The 25,023-nt window shown below is 44.1% G+C and overlaps 1 protein-coding gene across 1 annotated transcript in view; it reads left to right on the plus strand.

The window, feature by feature from the left end:
- Window positions 1-25,023, plus strand: part of GRIN2A (glutamate ionotropic receptor NMDA type subunit 2A) — a gene marked incomplete at its 3' end in the record, with an annotated part of 327,135 nt that overhangs the window by 261,796 nt on the left and 40,316 nt on the right. The window contains exons 5-9 of the mRNA XM_084250771.1: window positions 4,007-4,175; window positions 4,285-4,438; window positions 9,074-9,199; window positions 13,093-13,322; window positions 19,620-19,780. Coding sequence (XP_084106897.1) covers window positions 4,007-4,175; window positions 4,285-4,438; window positions 9,074-9,199; window positions 13,093-13,322; window positions 19,620-19,780 — 840 coding nt within the window. The remainder of the gene's footprint in view (window positions 1-4,006; window positions 4,176-4,284; window positions 4,439-9,073; window positions 9,200-13,092; window positions 13,323-19,619; window positions 19,781-25,023) is intronic.

Consider the following 25,023-nt stretch of genomic DNA (forward strand, 5'->3'; position numbering starts at 1 on the left):
AGCTGACATTCTGAATAGATTAGTCAACAAATAGGCATTAAACACAGCTTGCTTATCAGGCACAGTGATGGCACAAGGGATATTAATAACAGAGAAGATGGAAGACACGGATCTTGCAGTTATGGATTGTTCACAGTTAAAGAGTTAACACAACCAATAAGGAAACAGCTCCATGTTTTGGTAAAGGTTGTAGGTAGCGTGGTGTGATAGACAAACTGGGGGGATGTGGGGTTCCATTAGCTCAAATAGGTAAGGTTTAAGGTCACATCAAGGATGAGAAGGAGTGAAGCACGTGAAGTGCTGAAGGAGGAGCCGTTCAGGTAGCGAGGGCAGCAAGAGCAAAGGTCCTGGGGCAGATTGGTGAGTTTGGGAACCAGGAGGTAGCCTAGTACAGTGGTAGGAAGTAATGAATTGGAAAGGAGGTAGCAGGGGTGATGTGGGTAGTTGTCAGAGGAGATTTTGATTTGGGTGGGTATTCTTTGAGCTGAACATGGGCATATAAAGACACAAAATGGTTGGCACCAAGCCAGGAGCACAACCCTAGCAGGGTGCCTGCTTTATGATAACAGCATCAATGGAGCAGCCTTCATTTGCCCAAGCAAGTGAAAGGTCTTAGAACTCAGAAGCCTTGGAGATGAAAACAAAGATCACCAAGGTGTGAGTCTCCATTTGTGTGGTGATAAAGGGCCCCCAAATAAGTACCTCTCCTCCAAAGAGTTGGCTTTTCTACTGAAGAATGAAAACAGATGAACAGGTTCGAGTTCATGTGTTTAGTGCATGGCTTGCAAGAGCCTCCAGCCATGTGGCCACATGGCCACCTTTTAGTGAGAAAAAGTCTTGGATTTACCTGAAAGCAATAGAAAATTACTAGAATCCATTAACCCCAATATTAGCGCAGATTACTTACATTTCTTTTCCTGAAGGTAGCATCTTTGAAACAGACTGATTGGCTCCAAAAGGATTCCTGTTAGCTAACATTATTATATTTTTTATGAGTGATACTTTCCAAGGAAAATTTCTCTGTCTCTCACTTCTGATAAATGAGGTCTTGAGGGTCTTCTTACCAAAACAAAACAAAACAAAAACAAAAACAGGTGCTAGGGAATAAACTGAGAAATCAGTCTTTTCTTCTAACCTGGTTGTTAGGAATGAAGAGAAAATTGAGGGGAAATGATCTGACTTGGTATGTAGAGTGAAATGGCCATGCTGTCGATTAAGCGCCCAGCTGAAATCCTCGGTGAAAAGAAAGCAAATGTATTTTTAAGGACTTATGTGAGAGGTGCTGAAGGTACTTTACATTTAATCTTCACCACTATCCTGCAAGGTAAGAATCAGTCTGCTCAACTGACAGATAAGTAAACCAGGTTTGGCAAATGAAGACATTCACCCACATTCCCAAGGCTGTTAGAAGCAGACCCAGGATGCGGAAGCAACTCAGCCCGATCTGCAAGGCCATTCTGTTTGCACTGGCCATTCTGGGGAATTGTAGAACCAAAGAATTGGATGAATTATTGGATTCCTTTCCTCCACATTTTGTTTTATTAGTTCTTTTGGGTGATGGTAGAGAGACATTGCATGAGCACTCAGATTTCTGTGGACACTCAGATTTCTGTGTGGGTGGGGCACACATCCAACACATACACACACACCACACACACACAGACACACAGGCACAGACTATGATAGGGACCAATGAAGTTCTGAATTGCAAGCTGATCTGTGTTTCCATAACCCCATGGTGAATTCAGCTATTGCATTTGCTGCATGTCTTTTTGCCCAAGGTCTTAGTCCATGTCTTACACAATGGGTTACTTCTTGGGCAAAAAACACATCAAGGACCATCCCCAATGTAAGGGGGTGTGGGGTGATAATTAACTCATTAGCTAGCTGCGATTCCCAGTAACAAAGTGAGGTTCCCTGTGTACCTGAATCTAAAACCTGGGGCTTAAATTACATCCAGACTGTCCTGGGAAACTTGACTAGGTGAAGGGAGAGGCTGGGAGAGAGGGAGGGAAGGAGCAGAGAGTGAAGGAGACATGAGTGGGAAAGGTGGAGGAGAGGCATGGGTGCATGGCCTGTCAGGAAGGAAGGAAAAGAGAGAATTCAATTCTACCATGTTTTATAAAAAGCCACAGGTGAATTCAAAGAAGGAAATCATATTGGGATATGTCACTAATTTAATGCACTTAAGACACACTTTTATGATGTTTATGGCAGTTGTTAAGTCCAGCCTAGCCCCCTTCACCTGGGGAAATTGTTGGGGATAAGAAAGGTACCTGCCTCCAGCATTGAGTCCAGCCATCCTCCATGTGAACAAGCATAGCTGTGACCTCCCATGGCTTCTAAGCAGAGGGCAGCAGGTTCAAAGCAGGTCATCCAGCTGCCAGAGCAGAGAACAAATCTCCACAGTGGCATGGTGGTCCTGACTAGCAGAAGGAGGTTGGTTGAGCTGATGTCAGCAACAGGACGACGGGGAGCCGGGGGTGATTAGTGATTAAGGAGAAGTGAGCTATGAGCCTGAGATAAGGAAGCATTGAAAAAATGGTGTCATTTTGCAGCCCACTTACATTACCAAAGTCATGTTGTCAAGTTGACCCATATGATGGCTGCAGGTATAGCTCTGCATCAGTGGTGCTCAGTGTGTGTGTGTGTGTGTGTGTGTGTGTGTGTGTGTCCATGATATATGCAGTGTATACTCATGGCCAATAATTTGGCCTATGAATGTGAAAAAGAGAAAAAATATTCTTACCATTCAAAAATAGCTATTCTTCATAGTTCATTGTTTTTCTGCACAGATATGTCATAAATTCATCTGCTTTTATATGGCCATGCACATTCAGCAGCTATCATGTAATATGGAAACATCTTTTCCATTATGATGTTGAATTTCCATCAACATCATTTCAGTGCTCAAGTAATAGTCCAACATGTAGAGGCGCCAACCATGGAACATTCAAACAGAACACACATCATGCATGCATAGTGCTGAGCCAGGGGAGTGACCCAGTGCAGCAACATGAAACAAGTACACTGCCCTCGGGTCCTAATCGTCCTACATGAGGTGTCTGAGTACCTTTTATTATCACTTGGCAAGACCCCTGTTTCCTTCCTTTTGAAAGACATTCCTAATTTGTTGGGTGTGTCCTTTGAGTGAGACTTGATCGAGTACATAAAGCCAGGTGACTGGCACAAAGCAATAAAGATAACCTTGGCAGATTGTAAGATAACTTTAAAGACAGCAATTGCCTCTGTTTTAAGAGGACTTTTTCCTATTCAAGGACACTGCTATTTAACAGAGTCACCTTTTACACTCCTGTCATGTAGGTAGGGAGAGAAAATGTTATTAATGAGCCCTCATTTGACAGATGACTCCATCAAGAGACATTAAGTCCATCGACTCAAAGGCAGAGTAGACCCCAGGTCTCTTGATTCTTAGCTGAAGCGTTTTCCTCAATAAGGAAAGTGCCTTTCCCAAGCAAGCCACCCTTAGTTTTTCCATTTGGTTGCAAAGTTCCATCTGCAGTGATAGGATAAATCAAAACCCTTTTTCACCTGAGAGTTTCATCCTCTGTCTTCCATTTTCCAGTAAGATTTTTATAATTCAGTTGGACTGAATTCAGATGACATTTGATGACTAAACTCTGGTTCAAAGAGGTTGTATGTATTATAAACTCTTAAAGTAAGAGGTGGTAACTCTCACCTTTAATGCAGATACAAATATGCTAAGTTCAGAGAAATGTCATGAAGATTAATCCAACAATTGGTATAAAGCATTTAGCAGAGTGCATACAAATAATAATTACTCAATAAATGTTAGCCTTTGTCACAATTACTGTATAATTAAGAACACTTTACAGTTTCACCATCATAAACTCCCTGCATGTCCTTGGGAGAACCACTTTCTCATTTGAGTCTGAAAATGAAAATTAGCAGACGACTGTGTCTAATGATTGTGAACCAGTTCTCCATTACTAATATCCTATGGTCTTGGGATTTTTCTCTCCAGCAATTCAACCAATGAAGGAATGAATGTGAAAAAATGTTGCAAGGGATTCTGCATTGATATCCTCAAGAAGCTTTCCAGAACTGTGAAGTTTACCTATGATCTTTACCTGGTGACTAATGGGAAGCACGGCAAGAAAGTGAACAATGTGTGGAATGGGATGATCGGTGAAGTAAGTTCTCTTTGCATCCCACGCATTCTCATACAGACTTAGGGTGCGGTCCTCAGGGCTGGTGGGAAGGACAGGTAAATGTGCTGTTCTTTCTCTGGCTGGCATCCAGGTGGTCTATCAACGGGCCGTCATGGCAGTGGGTTCACTCACCATCAACGAGGAGCGTTCCGAAGTGGTGGATTTCTCTGTGCCCTTTGTGGAGACGGGGATCAGTGTCATGGTCTCTAGAAGTAATGGCACCGTCTCCCCTTCTGCTTTTCTAGGTAAGTGCACTTCATGGTCATGATTGCTTTCTGACGAGGAATGGTAGGATCGTGTCTGATTTGCTCAAAGCATGGCACAGTGGCAGCCTGTTCAGGTCTGTTTAGCCCCCTCAGCACACTCCAAAGCAAGTTGCCTTTGAATGATCCCAATCACATCCCTCTCTCCTCCCTTGTCTCCCTTAACATCTTTCCTTGGAAATATCTGTTGAAAATGCAACCACATATTCAGATGTGGGTTTTGATTGTATAAAATGTAGACTAGTAGATCTATGTCTCAGAGCCTTGAAATCATTTAGAAACAAACCTGTGCACAATTAATTTAAATCAGACCGTAAGCCTGTATTCAGCATCTACACACTAATCCTCTGCCTTTCACTAGAATGACAGAAATTTATTTACTAGATATAAGAATGAAAATAATTATGACTGCACAATGATTTATCCTGGTGCTCTGATAAACACAACACAGGTAATCTGAAGATTATACTCTGGTTTAAAATGAACGGGACCATATTTTAAATGTATTTGTCCTTTAAGCTGCATAGTTTGTAAAAGTGGAAATTATTTTTAACTCTCCTCTTAACTATTTCCTAAATTTATGTTTTCATATGACAGGTTTTTCATTTTGTAAGCAAGGGTGGTTTATGTTTCCCATCATCTGGCTTTCTTTAGTGTATATGCACTGGGAAGTCTGGCTAGCCTAGTTGAAACTAGAGGAATATAGCCAAGCATTATTTATTTTTCTTTAAAGGAAATAATTGTGTTGAGATTTGGTTATCCTGTGTAGTTTTTGATGGTGGCTATCTTGAAGATTATAAAATTCAGATTAACTCCCATATCAATAGGTTTGCCCAAATTTGGGAAGATTTAGACAGAAATCCACATCCTCCCGCAGTCCACTTCCCCCCCAAAGAAAACTGCACAAGAGAAGGACAACAGTTCAAGGTCAATTCCATTTCTTACTTTTTTCCCAGAGACAAAAGAAATCAACCTTTTATGCATTAGAGTCTAAACTGCAGGCAAGAGGTAAAGTGTGAACACCAACTCCAAGCCCATTCTTTGAATCATCTCTTTCTTCATTGACATGTAGCATCCACTGAAATTTTATATGCTTCATTCTCTTGAGTGAAATGTTGACTATCAGGATTTTGGATACTTCCTTACTCACAGAGACAGGTGTATGTCTTTAATGTTTTCATTTTTGATAATCCATTTAAGCTCTTGGAATCCGTGTCAGTCACTGGATTTGATTTTATACTCATTGCTTCAATTTTTATAACCTTTGTTGGAGCTACACGGAGCTTGACAACTGCACACCTCACTGTGTTCCCTTTGGACTTTTGTCTCTTTATTAGGGAACCTCGTTCTCTACCGTGAACATGCAGCCGCCTGATCCAACAATACCTCCAGAATCTTAGTACTTATTGGAAACGCTCTCACTTATTAGTTATTCCAGTCATTTTTCCCCCAGTCCCTAATAAGGGTCTGTCAAGAAAGGCAAGAAAATGTTGGAGAAAGTGAGTTCATGGGAAAAACAGAAAGAGATCTGTTTCTTTTCACAGGTGGTCCGATGTCCCCTTTGTGAGCTAGAGTGAACTTTATTCTAGTTACATCAGAGAGGAGAAAAAAAACTATCAATCGACTTGTCTCATAAAAATGGGTCGGGTCACTAATACTGAATCTGGCCTCAACCCAGTTTCCTTAGATTTTTTATCTTACCTGCATTAATAGCACATTTCCATTAAAAAGTCAGGTCTCTCTGCTAAATTTAGCCAAACCTTTTTTTTTTGCCCCTACGTTTCCTGTTGTATCTTTTAAAATAAAGTAATATAAATTATAGCCAAAGGAAACCATTTTCAAAGCTGTTTTACACAGTAGGCTTAATATTTTTCCTCATCACTAAATTGCATCCCTATTTGATTGTGCACCCCTTATTTACGGCCATTATCTGCAGTTTTTCAAAGTCATAATGAACCGTGCTAAGCTACATTTTTCCATTCACTGGCTCAGTCGTCTGGAAGAGCCAAAACATTCAAAATCTGATTGCATTGCTCTTCATTATTTCCTATTCTCTCTCCTCCGCAAACTCCATTAACTCACATCGGAAACACTTGCAGGTAATGCCTCTAGCTTTTCTGTAAAAATGTAACCAGCAACTCTTCAAGGACAGAGATGACGTCTCTTGTGATATTTCCATTCAGTTAATTCTAAAGACTTTCTGAGCAGTTTCCATTCTTTGATCCAAATAAACGCTGACCTGGAGTCCCCTAGTTTGAAGTTCCTTCATGGACAAATGTTGAATCTGTTTTAAGCCAGTAGAGGGTGTAATCCAGAACTAACTAAATATATCTCCGGGTCACTCCTTCGACACTACAGACAGTGCCTCACTATTGTTCTGATGCACTATGTGTCCTGCTCAAATCAAAGGACAGATGTTTGTCACTTCATGCTTGCTCAGCTCCCACTTAATTTTCTGACCAGTTAATGAGTAGGATGCACTGACTGTCAATGAAGCCCACTGCAGGTTTACAGATTCTGACATGTGAATAGAAGAATATTTTTATAACGTCATCACAGCCTGCAGAGAAAAGGAAGTTATCAGATTAATTAGTATGAGGGACGCTTCTTTCAGGACCCTGGACAGCACACAGCCAATGCCCATTCTGGCTTTAATCATGAAATCAGATATTTCATTTAATCTGTGTACACAGCATCCAGCTCACAACACCAAATACTTTGCATGTGTTTGCTTATTTACTCATCATAATACACTCATCAGCGTGTCCTCCTCTGAAAAGACACACTATGTCATTAATACACTCTACTGGAGAATTACTTTAACTTCTGTGTTTGAATATTAAGTAATTTTTAACCTCCTAATTATTCTTCTGTTTCTCCTCCTTTTTGGATACACCTCATTACCAAATTGCTATGATTTCAAGGACATAGTATTGTTAATTACTCAAGCTAGATTTAACTAAGATAAATTTCAATTATTGTCTCGTTGATTTCTTCAAGTTCATCTTACATTATTTAAGTCAAGTAAGTTGTGTTGCTACCAGTTGCTTTTTGGCATATTTGCATTATCAATTCTGCACCAAAATGCATCACTTCCAGTTTTTTCATTATACACTATAGTTAAAATTTCAGACATGAAAATTTCTTGTTATATGTTAGCTCATTACGTTGGAATTTGTGATGACCTCTAGCTGTGTTAGGTGGGGACAGACTTTAAAAAGAAGGTGGCCTGCTGTAGACCTAGTTCCTTATGATTATTACTAGCTTCGTCAGAAAAGTAATTTAGAAAATAAAATGTCTTCTATTCAATAAGTATTGGGCTTCTTATATTTTGTCTTTAGAAAATGTTTGCTTATGATGAAAAGGATTATGAGTTCATTGGTGTCCAATGGCAGGTTCTTTGGAATAATGCATTAGATGGAGATGCATTCATTTATAAAATTTCAATCTCTGTTGAAAGCCTAGCAAAACTATGTCATACACGAATAAAATGACTCCATCCAACTCATTTTTATATTCTAAATTATGTTGAATAGAAATGTTCATTTGTTTTACCTAATATCCCTTAATATTCTATAAGTAACTGCTCCAACTCTTGGAATGTGGAGGTTCTAGGATTTAGCACCTTGTGACCTGGCTACCCTGCTGAGACATCCACCTATTGCCTAAGTTACATAAAAATAACTGATGAAAACAGCTTTCAGAGGAAATTACTATATACCCATTACTACCCTGATGCCTACTAATTCATACCTTTTTTAAAAGATTTATTTACTTTTATACAAGAACTGGGGCACAGGCCAGAGGCACGGGAGGATGAGAGGATTCACCAGAGACAGAGCGGGGAGCAGAACAAGCAGATGACTAAAAACACTGCTGAGGGGAACAGCGGGCTGCAGGAGAGGTCTGCCGCGACATGTGGGACCCTCACCCAGCGGCCGGGGATCAAACTGGTGCTGCAGAGGCTGCGGGCAGCTTCACAACCCAGCGCTTAACTGCTGCGCCCCCAGGGAGGCCCTGGTAGATCTATTTTTAATATTTTGAGTATCTGGCTTTCCATAGGGCCTGGACCAGTCTACGTTCCCACCAACAGTGCACAAGGGTTCCTTTTTTCTAAGCTTTTTAAATTATAGAGATCTGCTCTGTCTGGGCAGAAGGTGAAATGGAGAGTGTGGTCATAGTCATGGCAGGCTGTGGTCCTCCTGATATTCTTGTCAACTCCTCAATTTTATGATCCAGAAAGTAAAAATGAAAATAAAACCCATGCTGATTTGTAGGAGTCTGGTGGTAGCCTCTTTGTTTGCATTCAGTTTTCTCCCTTGATCTTACCATTCTATTTTGTTTTTTATTTTCCCTGACCTGATTTGTAAAATGTCATGTGGTCTTTCTCTATTTTTATCCTGTTACATGCAGTTGTATCAAGTGCCTCAAATATTTGTAGACTAAGGAATAACTTAAAAATATGAAGGAACAAGATAGCTTCTTTAGAAAGATCAGATTCACATTAGGAAAAGTTTCTCGGTGAGCTGGCAGTTGGACCTCTGGGCTTCCTGCTAGCCCTGACTGTGAGGAGGAACTAACTGACCCTTTCCCGTCATCTGGTCTGTTTGCCTGCAGAACCGTTCAGCGCCTCCGTCTGGGTGATGATGTTCGTGATGCTGCTCATTGTCTCAGCCATTGCTGTTTTTGTCTTTGAGTACTTCAGTCCCGTGGGCTACAACAGAAACTTGGCCAAAGGGAAAGGTGAGGCCTCCTCCTTCTGCATGATTCAAAGTTGATGCTATTTAATTTCTTTCGATGAAGATTTCTCATTTAGAACAACCATCCTATATCGCCTCGCTAGTCTACCACGTGAATGGCACTAGGTCATTGCTGTCACTTGTAATGCCATACAGGTATGGATTATTCACTGCAGCTGAAAAAAGGGATCAAGTACAATGAAATATCTTAATCTTGTTAGAATGGTGATGATAGTCAGGTGAAAACTGCTGATTGAGATTTGAAGAAGTTTTTCTGACAATTTTGAAAACGTGTGTCAAAAGAAATGTTAAAATTGTAATGAATCTCAACTTCAGTTTATGCAAAGAAAATGCCTTCTTAAAATCTAGTTTGAGAACTCTCCAAGCCACTAAATCATACTTCATTTACTTGACAATAAATATAAAGCAGTATTTTCCCCAAAATAGTTATATTTTTCTCTTGACAATGTCTGACCTTAGTGCATTGTACTTGATAAAGTGGCAATCAGTAGACAGAAAATTGAATAGGGAGGCATTCATTGGCTATAACTCATTAAGAGGCTCCCACACAAGCCAGGGTTCGTGCATAAACACATTACATCATTTTGAGTGCATTTTCCTCAACACACGTTGACACATTCTAAGTGGATGGAATCAAAAGGGTGCCAAGACGAATCTCTTCCTGGGGAATGACTTGAGATGGTGGCAGACAATGGATCTTCAAGGCATCGTCAATCAAAGACAAGGCTTAATTTGCTACATATGCTGTTCAGCTGGAAGACTTAATATCAGAAACAGTCAGCAGATCATGGGGATTTGTTAGGAACTTAGTTTGATTGCAACCCTCCCACTTCGTCTTAACCATCGAAGAGTAGTGATTACTACATAAACCCTCTTCAATCAACCAACCATGGTCAAACTGTCATAAATAATCATGTTGCACTTAAGTGGGAGAATCATCAGCCTTCATGAAAAGGGTGGCAGACCTAATCAGGAGGGAGCAGGGAACCTCCGAGAGTGAAGTCTGAGACAACTTTTTTGAGTGATCATAGTGCAGCAGAGTCAGTCCTTGTGTTACATAGTCAGACCTTGAGCTGCTTGCGAATTCACACATATATCTGACAGGTGTTTATTGAGCAGGTACTATGTGCCAAGCACTGTATTGGTGAAGGCAATAACGTGGTTATCAGCTAGAGACTTCCTGGCCCTTGTGGAGCTGAAAATTTAGCTGTGAAGACAATATATAAACACACAAATTAATAATCACCGACTGCACTAAATCTCAAGTAGAAGGGGAAAGGAGAACATGAATGGGTGGGGGTATTCCTTGAGATAGGATGGTCACACAAGGGAGGACTCTCAGAAGAGAGGATATTTGAGCTGAGACCTGAAGGGTAAGGAGGATCCAGGCAGGTGGGAGATAGGGGAAAGCATCCCAGGCAGAGGGAACAGCAAGTGCAAAGGCCTTGGAAAGGCTGCTGTCTTGCTCAGGAAGCATAAAAGTCATGCATGGGATGGACAATGGTATGATAAAGTTAGAGGAATAGAGTTGCATTTAAGCTTTTTTTCAAAATAGCGTGAAAGGAAGGGGTGAGGAGACATGGACCCTGTGGAAAGGTCGGTGGGGTTACCCATCAAGATAAGGGAAGAACGGGCAGTAGGGGGAGGAGAGAGACGAGTTAGGAATATGTTCAAGTTTCCCAAGGGCAAGGGTTACAATTTTAGACTGGGATGGGGTCATGGAGATCAAGATAAGTGAGGTCTATTTTGGAGGCTAACACCCTGTGAAAAGCCCGTCATGTACGATGACTTCCTTGGCTGAAGCACATCTGGAAGACCTCTGTGAAGAAAGGAACCCAGCGGGCCCACTGAGCCCTTCCATTACCTGCAGGCTTTTCATTTCCTGCTCATCTCCATATGGAAGCTCTCAGGAAATGACAGCTACTTGTTTCTTTACACAGAAGGGTTTTCAGTTACATCTCACTGCACTTCAGAGGGAAAAGTATATGGCCCTAGTAACCGTATTCACGAATCAAGAATTCCCACAAGCCTCGGACAGATCCCTTGCAACTGCCTGTTTCTGATTCCCACATCACTGTCGCTTCTGATCAACATGAATCTCTAATAAAATTAAGTCGTTCATGAAGTTAACTGGATTGACTGTTGATTCCGAAGAGTTCTCCGCTCTTGGGAATAAGCCCAGAAGATTATAAAACTAGCCAAAGAGGAACAGGAGAAATGGAGATGGAGAATAATAGAATTAATTGCCTCCCCCTAATGTGTTGCATATGGATGTTCGAAGCGCTGCTGAGCCTGCGCTTGGCCTCCAGCATGCAGAGCTTCCCTCTCCTAGGCTGCCTGCCCAGAACCTCCTTAACTTCCATCAATCTAAATTCACTGGTGCCACTTTATTTATTGCCCACTCTGCTTGCCTTGCCAATTGAACTCTGAGTAGATCATTTTTTCATATCTTCATTTACTTAAATGACATGAAAATTAACCTTCTGGTAAGGAAGACCTTTTTCCCCATGAAATGAGGGCATTCATTGATTTTTTCCCCTTGTGCCAAAAGGGCTTGAGGGCCCTACTGTGTGCATTTTACAGTCCGCGTATTCCCCACCTCAGTGATTCGGGCATGTTGCTCTGCCTCCTTAGTAAAGTATATTGCAAAGAACATGTAAGACCCTTCAAAGGGACACACAGCTCTGGCGAGGATACACAGAGGGAGAAAAAGTGCTATACATTTTCCGTGACCCTGCAACCAAATGTCTTCCATCTGTGATGCGTCGGAAGAATTAAGCTCTGTTGTTCCTTTTTTAATGTCTCCAGTTGGAGAGGGTGTTAGTTGAGTTTAATTCCTATATTGTGCAGATTCTCCATCTGAGTTTTAACAGGAGCAATTGCTAGGGACCATCGGATCAGAATACCAAACATCAGCCCTGTGGAGCTGCCTGGTTCCTCTCTGATTGCATGGCCAAGGGATACCGAAACACCCACGCACACGCTCTTGTAAGGCTCTCTTTACATTTGTTAAGGAGATTGGTTCCGCCAAATAGAAATCAAATCCAAATTTAAAACAGGTCATAACACTACCTCTCATTCAAACCCACATTTTGCATAACTATTTTCTCCTCCTTTCTCTCATTTTTTTCTTTTAAAAAAAGTGGCACACACACACACATAATGCAGCTAGATAGAAATATGAGTAGAATGCTAATTTTTAAAGGAAAACCATTATGGAGCAACCCCGATATAAAACGGGTTGCCTAGCTATGGGGTCCTCACCTGCGCGCTTAAAAGGGACTTATGAATACTCCACTACAGGCACACACAAAAGGTTAATAAAAGGTTTATTTACAAGGGAAAGGGAATTAAGGAAATGTACAACTCAGGGAGAAAATAGGGAAATAAAGTCTTTAATGCGTCCTACCTGATCTGCCAACCTGGAAACCCAAAGGCACTCCGAGAGCTGGCCAAGCACTGCGAGCTGGCGGAGAGCCAAAAAGGGACACCCCCCCCCCACCAAAGCCCACATGTCTGGCTTTATACCAAACCTGGCTGCTTAACCCCACCCTCAGGTCCCAGCCACCTTCCCTTGGGTGGTGATGGGATTTGGAGTTCCCAGTGTCTTTGGCTTTGGCCTGGGGTGGGGGTGGAGTCCACAAAGCCTGTATGGAATTAGCTTTAGGACATCCTTTACCCCCTAACAATTGGACTAACTGTGGTGATGGTTCTGGGGCAACGAAGGTGACAGCCATGACATAATCCACCTTCTGGAGCCATCAGCATCACCGCTGGGCACCCTGGAGCTAGCAAATGCTCACCAACACGCAGATGTCGCCAGGTCCTGGCCCGGTTTTGAGGAAGCGCTGAGAATGTCCCTTCTGTCGTTTGCAGCACCGCATGGGCCTTCTTTCACGATTGGGAAAGCGATATGGCTCCTCTGGGGCCTGGTGTTCAACAACTCCGTGCCCGTCCAGAACCCCAAAGGGACTACCAGCAAGATCATGGTGTCCGTGTGGGCCTTCTTCGCTGTCATCTTCCTGGCTAGCTACACGGCCAACCTGGCTGCCTTCATGATCCAGGAAGAATTTGTGGACCAAGTGACTGGCCTCAGTGACAAGAAGGTAAGGTCACCTTGTTCTCACCTGTGCCTGGGGGTTGACCTTGAACGTTCTCCCTTTGGAAGGGAGAGATTTCAGACTCTGTTTGTCCAAACCCTCCATCTCTCCATCAAAAAGCCGGAGGATTTTTTTTTTTTCTTAAGTGAAATTGGCATATTTCTAAACATTTCAGGAAGAAAAACTTGAGGTTAACTCTGTGAGAGCTAAAGGATTACAGATCGAATTTGCAAGTCTGGTTTTCCCAGGTGGTCATTCCTCAGATTTCTATGATCTGCCGATATTGCTTGCCATATCCCTTGACTCAAGGGCATGTTGTAGCTTAGCCTGAAACTTGACCTTTCAGGGAGAATGTGATGTTGAGGAAGATCATTGTTGGGGAGGAGAAACTTGGGTGCTCTAGGCTATAGTTCCCTCCTAGTCCTGTGACCCTGATGAGTCTCTTAAATACTGTGGCCTTGGCTCCCCTTCCGTGCCATGAGCTGGTATCTCTAAGCTCTGCTGGAGACAAAGCTGACGGCTCCTTTGTACACTGTAGCCCCTTCATCAACACTCCCAACCCAACTCCCCCAAACAAATGGAGCAGAGAGATTTTACATTTCTCCCTGGTTCGTGTTACTCAGATGATCTGAGCTTCTTGTTTGGTGGCTGCGCTTCCCACATCAGTAAACGGCAGGGAAGTAATAACACCTGCTCTCTCCGTTCCCCCCTGAAATGGGACACGAGTTGTGGGGTGTGAGTGTCTATTCAGAACAGCACGTAGAGGAAGAAAGGCGGTAGATTGGGTGCAGCCTCTTATGGAGATTTGACGTCCTGACTTGCTAAGCTCAGCAGCGTCCGATTTGCAGCGCAGCACAGGTTTTGTATGGCTAATTTGTCTCTCTTTAGAAAGTTGCACTTCGTATCTTGTTGACATAAGCCTACATCTATCCTTTTGGCATTCATCAACACTGCTGAATGGAAAATCAGGCTGTGAAAAGCCATAACAGTTTCTCCGTGACATGTGCTGTGGTGGAAAGACGTCAGAGAGGACTGACACCGAAGAGACCATGGGGTTTGGGGAGTCACCCCCACAACAGGGCCATCACCCCTGTGGGGGGCGGGTCACTGATGCCTTCTCCCTATAGCTTGAGAAATGCCACTCTGTGCACCGCGGGACCCCCAGTTCACCCCACGAGTCCCTCCTCTTTCCCATGAAAGCCCTTTCTGTTCCTTGAACCCTCCAAGTTTACTTAGCTGCAGTGCCCTGCCCCCTTCCAGCACATTCTTCCCTCAGTTATTCTTATGGCTGGTCCTCCTCGACTTTTAGGTCTTAAGTCTTGGAGAGGTTGTTCTGGCCACTGTGGCGAGCCTGGCAGCCTGAGCTTGCGCTGCCCTGAAACTGAAATGCTAGGAGGAAGAAATAAACACACAGCAGATGGAGAAGAAAATTCCAGGCAGGAGTAAGTGTTGTAGAGGAGATGGCTGCTGAGATTGACATGGATTTGGGGGAAGGAACTGTCAGGGGAGGGTGTGAGCATGTTACCTGGCACTTGGGAGCCCCCCTGATTGTACACCGAAATGCACAGTGTGGGGGACACTGTAGCTACTCCACCTGTATCTGCTGGGCCCCCTACTCCAGCTCTGTGTCCCCGGCCCATCATTTGCTGGCAGAAGCTCATGAGGGATTCACAGAGGGTGGTTACCTCTGGGCATGGGGCAGTGAATGCCCAGAAGTTTAAGTTCCCGCATCTTTTTAGTCCCCGCAGCCAGAGCTAATGGTGTGAGCACAGCCCAGCAGCCTCATCACCTCTCAGCACAGCAGAGGCGGAGACATTGTGTGCCCTGCAGGGCCCCTCGTAGGGTCTCAGTGAGGTCGAGACCTTCCCTGAAATCACACCTTTAGCTTCCTCCATTCCCTGCCCTCCTTTCTGTTCCTCCTGGAGCCCTTCCTTAATAAATCATGTTCCCCCAATTCCTTGGCCAGGGCTGGCTTCTGGCAGACCCCCACCTAAGCCATGGGGCAGCTGTAAGCAGCAGATAAAGCGCTGCTCTTAGTGGGTGCGTAGTGGGCCAAGTTGGGTTCCTGTTTCCTCTTTGCCACTTAATACCTGTGTGATGCTTTGTAGTCACCTAACCCTCCCTGCCTCCTTAGTCCTCTCTGCATGTTGGCAATCATAGCTGTCGTGAGGCTGGAAGGAGACTGCAGAAATAAAAGTGCCTTGTAGCCTCGAAAATCCTCTGCAGACACAAAGCACTGTTTGTCGGTGATGCCATCACATTCAGGCGCAAAGCCCAGGTCTGAGAGGAAGCAGTGGGAGGGACCGTGGGGCAGTGGGCAGCCAAGTCCTGGGCTGGATGATTTTTCCAGAAAGTAGTTAGCAGCGTATCTTGCTTTGCATTGCTATTTTCAGCGGCTAGGGGAGAAAATAAACCCTTGCTACGTAGTTTTGGGTTTGAATAACAGGATCGCTTGTGGGAAAACTAATTAGAGCCACTAATAATTTGACTGACCTTCTCTGACTTGGAAACACCTCGTAACAGATCCAAGACCCTCATGAGACACAGCTCCGTTTCCGTGCTCAGAGCATTAGCTGCAAGCAGATAGCTCTTTTAATTAAATGTTTGATACAATTAGATAAACAAGAAAATTCTTGGAGTAAATAAGCTAAATGCTCCCACAAGATTAATAGCAGATATACCAAAAAGCTTTGCAAGATAAAAATCTATATTGAATCAATTTATTTTGATTCTGTATACACCAGTGTTTTTTCTTTCACTCTTTAAAAAAAAAAAATCATGGGTATGCGTGCAACAACTCAGGTTTATAGTACTTCTCAGTCATTCGCAGTACCAGGGCTTGCTGTGAAAAAAGAAACTTTGGAGCCCATGGTGTGCTCAGATGAGCCTGGACTTAAATTATAAATAGTTGAATTCATAGATAAACACTCCCCTGGGAATTAATTAAAAAAAAAATAACCTGGAATGTTGGTGGAGACTCTGCAAAATGTTGACAATCAGTCTGGTACAGGAAAACATCTCCGGGAGGCAGGAAGAGCAATATTGTATTTGGGGCCTGAGGGACCTGGGTTCAGTCCTGACTTTATCAGACAGTGGGTGTGTGGCCTTTGGTTTGGCAGCCTCCCCAGGCTTAACTTCCTAATAAAGGGGGGAATATTAATACCTTTCGGGCAAGGTTGATAGGGAGGTGACAAATCATCCTCACACTGCCTGGCACACTGTGGATTGTATCATGTCAGTGTTGTTACTGAGCAATGGACAGATGGAATGGGAAAATGCAGAGCAGAATAATAGACTGTAATCCTCTTCTGTTCTCCAAATCAGAGAGAGGTTGACTATTATTTGACCAAAGTCACACTGGGTAACAAATGTGAGGAGAGAATGTATATAAGGCATTACAGGATGCCTAGCATTCTTTCAAGCACCGTATGATTAATTGCAAGAGCAACACCATTTTATTGAAGGAAAAACTGAGGCTGAGAGAACATAAGGGGCTTCCCCCAAGTATTTGGTTCCTAAGGGGCAGGTGAAAATTTGTGCCTAAGGCCAAGGCCAGGTGAATCCAGTTAACATGAATGGGGTGGGAGGGGTGTGGTTGGGGGCATGGCGCAGCCTTAAAGAGAGGCCCTGGAGACCTGCGGACCCTGGGCACCGTGATTACCTTGTGCTGTGGTCTCGCTGAAACTGGGCACTTCTGCACCCCCATTCCTTTGTGAAAGCTCTCATTTGTTTCTCTCTGCTTGTGCACGCAACTCTTGGGAAGAAAGTTGCAGCAGCCATCATTCCTGTAAGAAACAGAGTGTGTCCTGGGAGCCAGGCCCTGCATCAGGAGCCGAGCCTCACTCCCCCTAACCGTTTTGTGCACTGTAGGTTGTGACTCGTTAGCAAGCCATGCAATTAATTTAAGGTTTGTGACCATTAAGACACTAGAACATCAGAGTGTGTCACACAAAGAAATAGCACTGTGCAGTTTTGTGTGTGTGTATGTGTGTGTGTATGTACGGGAAGGAGATGGAAAATGCATCGTGAGTCATGCTTTCAAAAAGTTTGACAGCCCTTCGTCTAGCGGGAAGGGTTCCTAGATCTTGGCGCCCGGTTGAATTCCGTGTGGGTGATGGAACAGTCAGGGCCAGGGAGCGTGGAGATTCATCACTGAGACTGAAGATCTGTCTCTGTCACTGTGCAAACCCGGGGCAGGAAGGAAGGGACCTGGGAGAGCGATAAGGCTCCGCTGCAACAGATGGGGAGTGAAGTGGAAGGCGTTTAGTCAAATAGGCCATCTCCCGAGGCCTCTGGAGATTGGGAACGGCTGCTACAACAACTAGATTTATGAACAACAGCGCTCGTGCCTCTGGCCTCAGAGCAGGCAGCTGCCTTGCAAGTGATCCCGGGCCGGTCCGCCGCCTCTCCTGGGGATTAGTTGAAACACTGCTTGCTGGGGTGAGCACAAAGCATTTTGCTGTTCAAGCACACACTCCAGCACAGGGCACCCAGCCGGAGGAGCTCATTTGGACAGTGTAAGGCCACCTCCCCCAAATCCAGTTGTGACTGCTTACCAGGCAGCAGCACGCCTAATTTAGGGAAAATGATTTTCAACTAGAAATTTTAATTAACAGTGAAATGAGGTGTGAGTCTGGAGAAAAGTCTAATGTTTCTGGTCAGCCTGGCTCTTGGGTAAATGTGGATGCTGTCTTTGGCAGGTCACGGTTCCATGAAAGACATGCCCGCCTCGGGGCTAGGAGAAGTTTCCTCCTGGTTCTGGTGTCGCCCTGGACTTGCCCTGTCTGGGTCTCATGGTCCTCCCCTCTTAAAGAGAAGGGGTCACTAGCAATGGTCTCTGAGGAATGAGAGTTCACATTAGCTTGTGGACAGGCATATCTGAGTGTGAGTTCCAGGCCATCCTCTTGAGTAGGTTGCATCACCTCTCCGAGTCTCAGTTTCCTCACCTGTAGAATGGAGCCTCTTAGGTGAGCTGTTGTGAGGATTAAATGAGGCAACATTTGTAAAGTTCTTGCCTCATTTGGTTGGGTTGCTCCGAGTGCTGCAGCTATGAGCAGACAGGATCAGCCAGGCAAGGGGCCTGGGGAAATATGGACAACCTGTCTGTTTGGAGTCTCGAGAGCAAGACATGGGCATCCCCTCATGGTTAGTGGGAACTTCAGTTCAACATGGAGCCTGCCATTCTGGTCCCCACAACTACTGCCTTCGTGCATGAATGCACACTTGAGTGAATGAGTGAGCAGAGAATGAGTGTGTGGCAATGGTCTACTTTAAAAAAAAAATAATAACCAGCCTAAAATAATCCTTAGGCCAAAGAGGCATATTTGGGTTACAAATTCTGCTCCCCTTCATCATTCTCTGGGTCCAGTGAACACATGGTGAGTGGAGTTCAGAAAAAGGCGGGAAAGTGAGGATCACAGAAGAGGTCATCATGAGGCACATGAATGAACTGAACTGAAGTAAAACCTTAATCCCAGCTCAACGGGCACTTCTGAGCCCTGCCTGGGCACCATCACTAAACTGGTCTCTACAGCAGGACAAAAATTCTGTAAGAGGGCCAGGGAGAAGGCCCCCCCATCCCTTCGGGTGCGTCTCCTACTGGCCAAGTAAACACACGAACAAAGGCAGATAAATTAGTGGGAGAAAAAGATGAAATTCCATTACACGGGTGGAGAACGGACATGAATGGAAATTCTGAAGTAAATGGAAGCGAGCAAGAGTTTATAACCTGAGCTAAGGAATAGGACTGGTGCCTGGGGCACCAAGGACAGAGGAGAGGGAATGATATGAGGAAGGGGTGCTCTCCATGACCAAACCTTGCCTGCAGACGTTTGCCCTGCCTTTGGAGGGTCATTTCTGAAGAGATGACCTCACATCTGGGTACTCTTCTCTCTAAGCTGTTGTAACCGTTCCTCCTGAGACACACAGGGCCACCACGAGCCTATGCTCTGCATGCCAAGGTGACACGTGGGGAAAAGCCTATCTGAATATATTTTGGGGGAGGCCAATCCTACAAATCCAATTCAACAAATATGGGGGCATCACTAAGCAGGCTCTGTGCGAGGCACATGGGGACAGCACAGGCAAGACAGACCTGCTTCCGGCCTCCCGTAGCAACCAGACCTGTGGAAGATGGAAGATGTAGTTAAGGAGAAAAGAAGCTCCAGAAAGCATGTTCTGGTTTTGATTTGGTTTTGTGGTCTTGCACTAAGGCAAGTATATGCATGACTACTGACAGAGCCGTGGCTGACCTCTCTCTCTCTCTCTCTCTCTCTCTCTCTCTCTCTCTCTCTCTCTCTCTAGTTTCAGAGACCCCACGACTATTCCCCACCTTTTCGATTTGGCACGGTGCCTAATGGAAGTACAGAGAGAAACATTCGGAATAACTACCCCTACATGCATCAGTACATGACCAAATTTAACCAGAAGGGAGTGGAGGATGCCTTGGTCAGCCTGAAATCGGGGTAAGGATGGTGGTTTCTTCTTCTCCACAGGCCGCCAGCCTGTAAGCCTTCCAGAAAATGACTCTCCACTCGCCCTGTGCTTATCTGTCCCCACCCCTGTGTTATCTGGCGAGGGGCTGCAGCCAGGATGGACCCCAGTTGCGGGCAGCTTTTGTTAATCTGAGGGGCATCACAGGTCTCCTCCTGAGTTGGGTTAAGGAAAAGCAAATCCAGGACCCTTTGAAGTGCAGAAAGCCAGAGGGGGTTGCGTAAACCAATAAAGAAGTTGGTTCAACTCCATGGGATATTTTAGCCAAACAGAAAGATCTAAGGAGGCTGAGACTTCATTTAACGTGGTGAATGCAAAGGGGTATAGATTTTTATCTGATTTTAGATGGGAGTCTTTGGAGTGTAGCTTTTTGGGAAAACTAATAGTGTAACATTGGTGCGAGGGGAAAGGAATGTGAAGAGAAAAGCAGGGGGACTCGGTTATCATGAAAGGTGCAGTCAGGGTTCTGGTCTACCTGTGGGTACCCCAGAGGGCAGCACTGGAAGTCACTGCAGCTGTGACAGAAAGAGAGCTTAGTGGCTTGGGGCTTCGGCTGCGGAGTTAGAGGGTGCCTCTCTCCTCTCTAAAAGGCCTCGGACAGTTACTTAATTGCTCTCCACTTCCTGTATGAAATGGGCGTAATAACAGGCCCTAAAGTATAGGACTTTGTGAGGATTGAGAGAGAAAATCTGATGAAAGCATCTTGGGCCGCGCCTGGCACACAGAGGGCCCTCACTGTGAGTGTTGTTATTTGGTGAAAAGGTTAAATTCTATTCTGCAGACTCTTCAGCAAGCAGGGATGTGTGAAATGCATTTTTGAAAGGGTTCCATTAAAAAATGATTTTGTTTTAAATGAAGTCTTTGTTTAATGAGGAAAGTTTTGCTTATCCAGAAAATTGACTTGCGTGGAGCATCTCGGCGGTCAGGCCTCCTGACCGGTGAAACGTGACGGCGGGGCATTACCGTCCGGGAAGCCTAATCAACAGCCCCTTCCGCTTGGTGGTTCTGCAGCCCTTTTCCACAGCCTTGCTGCTCCCTTGTGTCTGGTGGGGTAAAGGCCCCCTGTGCCATCGAGAGTGGGTGTCAGCATAATTTCCCAGGAGCTGTCAGCTAAGGCTGGTAGCTCTTAGGTCCCATCAGTCTCTTTGGAATCTGTATTGCAACAGCGCCTAGCACAGCACTTATTTAGAAGTTTTTTGGTTTTTTTAATACAATAGCAGGGGTACAGGGCAGAGGCATGGAAGGGCAAGAGGATTCACCAGAGACAGAGCGGGGAACAAAACAGGCAGACGGGCCGAAAGCACTGCTGAGGGGAGCAGCAGACGAGGCAGGAGTGGTCTGCCGCGCCATGTGGGAATCTCCCTGGCCAGCTGGGAATTGAACCCATGATGCAGAGACTGCTGCACTCAACTCTCTGCGCCACCGGGGAAGCCCCTACTTAGAAGTTTTGGACACATCTCATTCCCATACTGCACACGCTGGCTTAGAATGATTCTTTCAAACTTTTTATGAGAGCAGGACAACGTGCAGGAAATGTACAGGTACTGAGTATGCTGCTCGGTGACTGCACAGACCAACCACTCATCCCCAGCCTCCCGCTCCGTCTGCCTTCCAGCCCATGCTCCCTCCCAAAGCCATAGCTTCATTCTGCCTGTGACACTAACCTGTAATTATAACCACACATTTGTGTGGTCTGTTTTCCTTCTCGCGTGTGTTCTTGGTGCATTCTTGTCGTGAGATTGCACAGCATTCCGGTTGTGTCGTCCCATTGTCGTGCGGCGTTTCCCTGTGGGGACACCACACACTCACCTGTCTCTTCTCATCTTCATGTGGTCAGCTGGGGCTGTATCCCATTTTGCGCTCTTGGGAGTAGTGCTTCCAAGGGCATTCGATGTGTGTCTTTTGTGCCATGTCGAGTACAGGCCATACAGTGTACACATGCTCAATTTTGTAGATACCAGAAAAGACCAACCTTCCAGAATTTCAGGACTTTCCAGTTTAGCCATGGGTGGGGGGTTTGTTTGTTCATTTCCACTGAGGTCTTCTCGTCATCATATATGGTTACTTTAGCCAGACCATAAACATGCCTGTGGATGGCTAGAAAAAGTGGAAGAAGCCTGGCCGCTTCCTCCTTCATCCATCTGTCACCCAGAGCACAAAATGGGTCATTTTCTTTCTTTTTCATTTTTTTCACAATGCAGACAAAAGGGGGTAGAGAAATGGAAGCCATCCTTGGCCATAAATTGTACAAATTGCTTTCTGGGAACCATATAATAATTATAACATCTATCTTGGCAAACTTGGGCAGATGGTGGGATTACTCTATAGTCAGTCTCCCACGTAGGGGGTGCTTTACACTCCCACATAGGGGGTGCTTTGCACAGACGAGAGCTAAAGGAATGTGGTACATGGGTGAATTGGTGGTGAAAATTCTATGGGGACCACACCTGAGAAAAGAAAGCAAACATTGTAAAAAAATGAACAATGATGTAAAATATATATAAATAAATAAATTATTAAAAAAAAAAAAAGAAAAGAAATAACCCCATAGGTAGGAGGTGAGGATGTAGCATCACTCATCCCTGGACCTTCAGGTTTAGCATGCTGAATGTTGAGGGAAAGTGCTTACATGTTTAAACGACTCCTTGGTTAATTATTTAAATTCACTTCTGAAATAAATCATCCATTTGCATAATTCAAAAATGAGAAAGTATAGAAAAAGATAAACAATGAAGAGTCTTCCTTCCATGCTATTTATCTCCCTGGCATCCTCTACACTTACTGATTTCCCATGTATCCTTCCACTGAATAAATAGTCCAAATTAGTCTTTGCAGAGTCATAGTCTTCTGTTGCATGCAGGTACCAAAAGTGTGCACTCAGGCTTCTGTTGATGGACATCTAGGCGGTTTCCAATCTTTCTCTGTTGCAAACTATCTGCAATGAATATCTTCATATGTGAGCCACATACAATGTAGAATAAATTTCTTGAAATGCTGGATCAAAGACTATATATATTGACATATTTCCCTCCAAAGGGAATTCATCTTGACCTCTTCAGTGTATGAGAGTGCTGTAGGGGCAGAGGGAAAATTGCCCCCTACCTCTCTAGGTTCTTCTTGGGCTAGTGTAATCTACAAAACAGCATCAGATAGATCAGCAGGAGAGAAAAAACAACTTGATTACATAACTCTGGGGAATCTACATGGTAACTAGGCTTCCAAGATCAGTGAGGAAAAATGAGGGTATATACTGAGCTCAGGAATGGGATAGGGGGCTTTAAGGAGGGTGGGAGGCTCTTATGACAAGGAGAGGGTGGTACACATGATGAAGACCAGATGCTCTGTAATTAGACATTGTCCTGCTGTATAGACAGATTTCTCCAATAGGAAGGTTATTTCTGGGTAATGCCCCCAGCTTGCATTCTTCTAGATAGTTAAGGGAGAGGTAAAATTTCTTGTAAGCCTGCAGGGCCTCAGTGAACCACAGCTGGAAACACCCATCATGTCAAGATGGCACTTTTTCGGGAGGCCTGTTCTGAACATCTGAGGGAATTCTGTTCTGAGCACCTCCAGTCCTTATCTCCCCAAAGTCTTTGCCAACAGTGTGTCATCAGTCTCATTACATTTTACTTATGGGTGAAATGTGCTGAAGTCTCTCTTAATTTGCACTTTTCTTATTATCAGTAAAATTTGACCATATTTTCATATGCAATTAGAAACCATCTGTAGTTCTTTTTTTAACTGCTATATTTTCTATTGGTTTGTTGAGCTTTTTCATATTGATTTATATATTAGAGAAATGAGCCCTTTTATTTGTGGTGTGATTGCAAATATTTTCCCCAGATTTTTGTTTGTTTTTGGAACTTGCAGATGTTATTTTTTTCATGCAGATTTTTCATTTTCCTGTGCAATTTATCAATTTCTTTGTGGCTTCTGGATTTTGACCCATAATTCAAAACTCCTGCTCCATTCTGAGATGACAAAACCACTTTCTCCTGTCTCAGTTGCATTTCTTTAATATTTGGAACTTTTCTCAGTGTATGGAATGAACTGTGGCTCCAGTGAATGAAGCCTTAGATGATTATGAGAACCAGCAGCTGAGAGCTCCAGGGTCAGCAAACTCTGGGCCGAGTGTGTTTGTTCCTCATCCTGCTGCGAGACTGTGTCTTTCAAATGCCTACCCCACACACTGAAAGTTCTCTGTCCTTCCCTCTGACATCTCATTTCCTTTTAATTTTTTTCATTATGAAATACATTATTTTAAACTATGGGATATATCATAAAATAATTTTAAAAGAGTAATTATCATGAGGGTTTACTGTTGAAGGAATGAATAATATTACTAATAATATGACCTCCTGGTGTGCCCACCACCCAGCTTTGAAAATTAGCCTTTGCCTTCCTTCACCAAGTACAGTACAACTTCTGGAAGTTTGTACAGTCTCTGGAAGTTTTCTTCCCTTTAGAAAATAGAGAGAGGTACCTTACCTGCCCCTGAATTGTTGACCTTCAGACATGATCCTTACAGTACCCCAATACCCTAAACTCCAGTGACCCTTCAAAATTCCCGAGCAGGTAGCTCAGTTGCTGGACCTGCCCCTCTACCCACAAGACTTGGGGATGCGCAGATGAAGATGGAGTCAGTCACCCGCACACAGGGTGGTGAAATGGGGAGGCTTCTGCATAGATGCAACTTCCTGGGAGACACAGAGGACTCTGCATCATGGTCCAATGTGTATCCCGGCTTGGCTTGAGTCAGGCTCTATCATTGTCCAAGCTGTGGCACCTCTCTGAGCCTCAGTTTCCCCATCTGAAAAGTGAAAAGGCTGTGTTATTTTTCCCTAGCTTTCTAAGAATGGTTTTGTCGTGACCTGTGGGCCTCTTCTGAACCAAGGAGGTTGAGTGGTGTGTGACGCTGGGCTACTAGACAGATATATCTCAAACTATAGTGTGATTCTGAATTAGCAGCAGTTCGAATCGCCCCACTGAACTCATACTCCATTAGCTCTAGTTTCTGCATTTGAAGTAATAGTGTAAAGCACCCCCTAAATCAAAGATTGAATAAAGAATAAACCCACCATCTGCCCAAGCTTGCTAAGATAGATGTTTTAATTATTATCTAACTCCCAGAAAACAATTTGTACAATTTATGGCCAAGAGTGGTTTACATTTCTCGTTGATCTCAGAAATAGTTCCAAGATTCTTTGTGTTGAAC

The sequence above is a fragment of the Talpa europaea genome (genome assembly GCF_964194135.1).
Source record: "Talpa europaea genome assembly, chromosome: 12".
Lineage (NCBI taxonomy): Eukaryota > Metazoa > Chordata > Mammalia > Eulipotyphla > Talpidae > Talpa > Talpa europaea.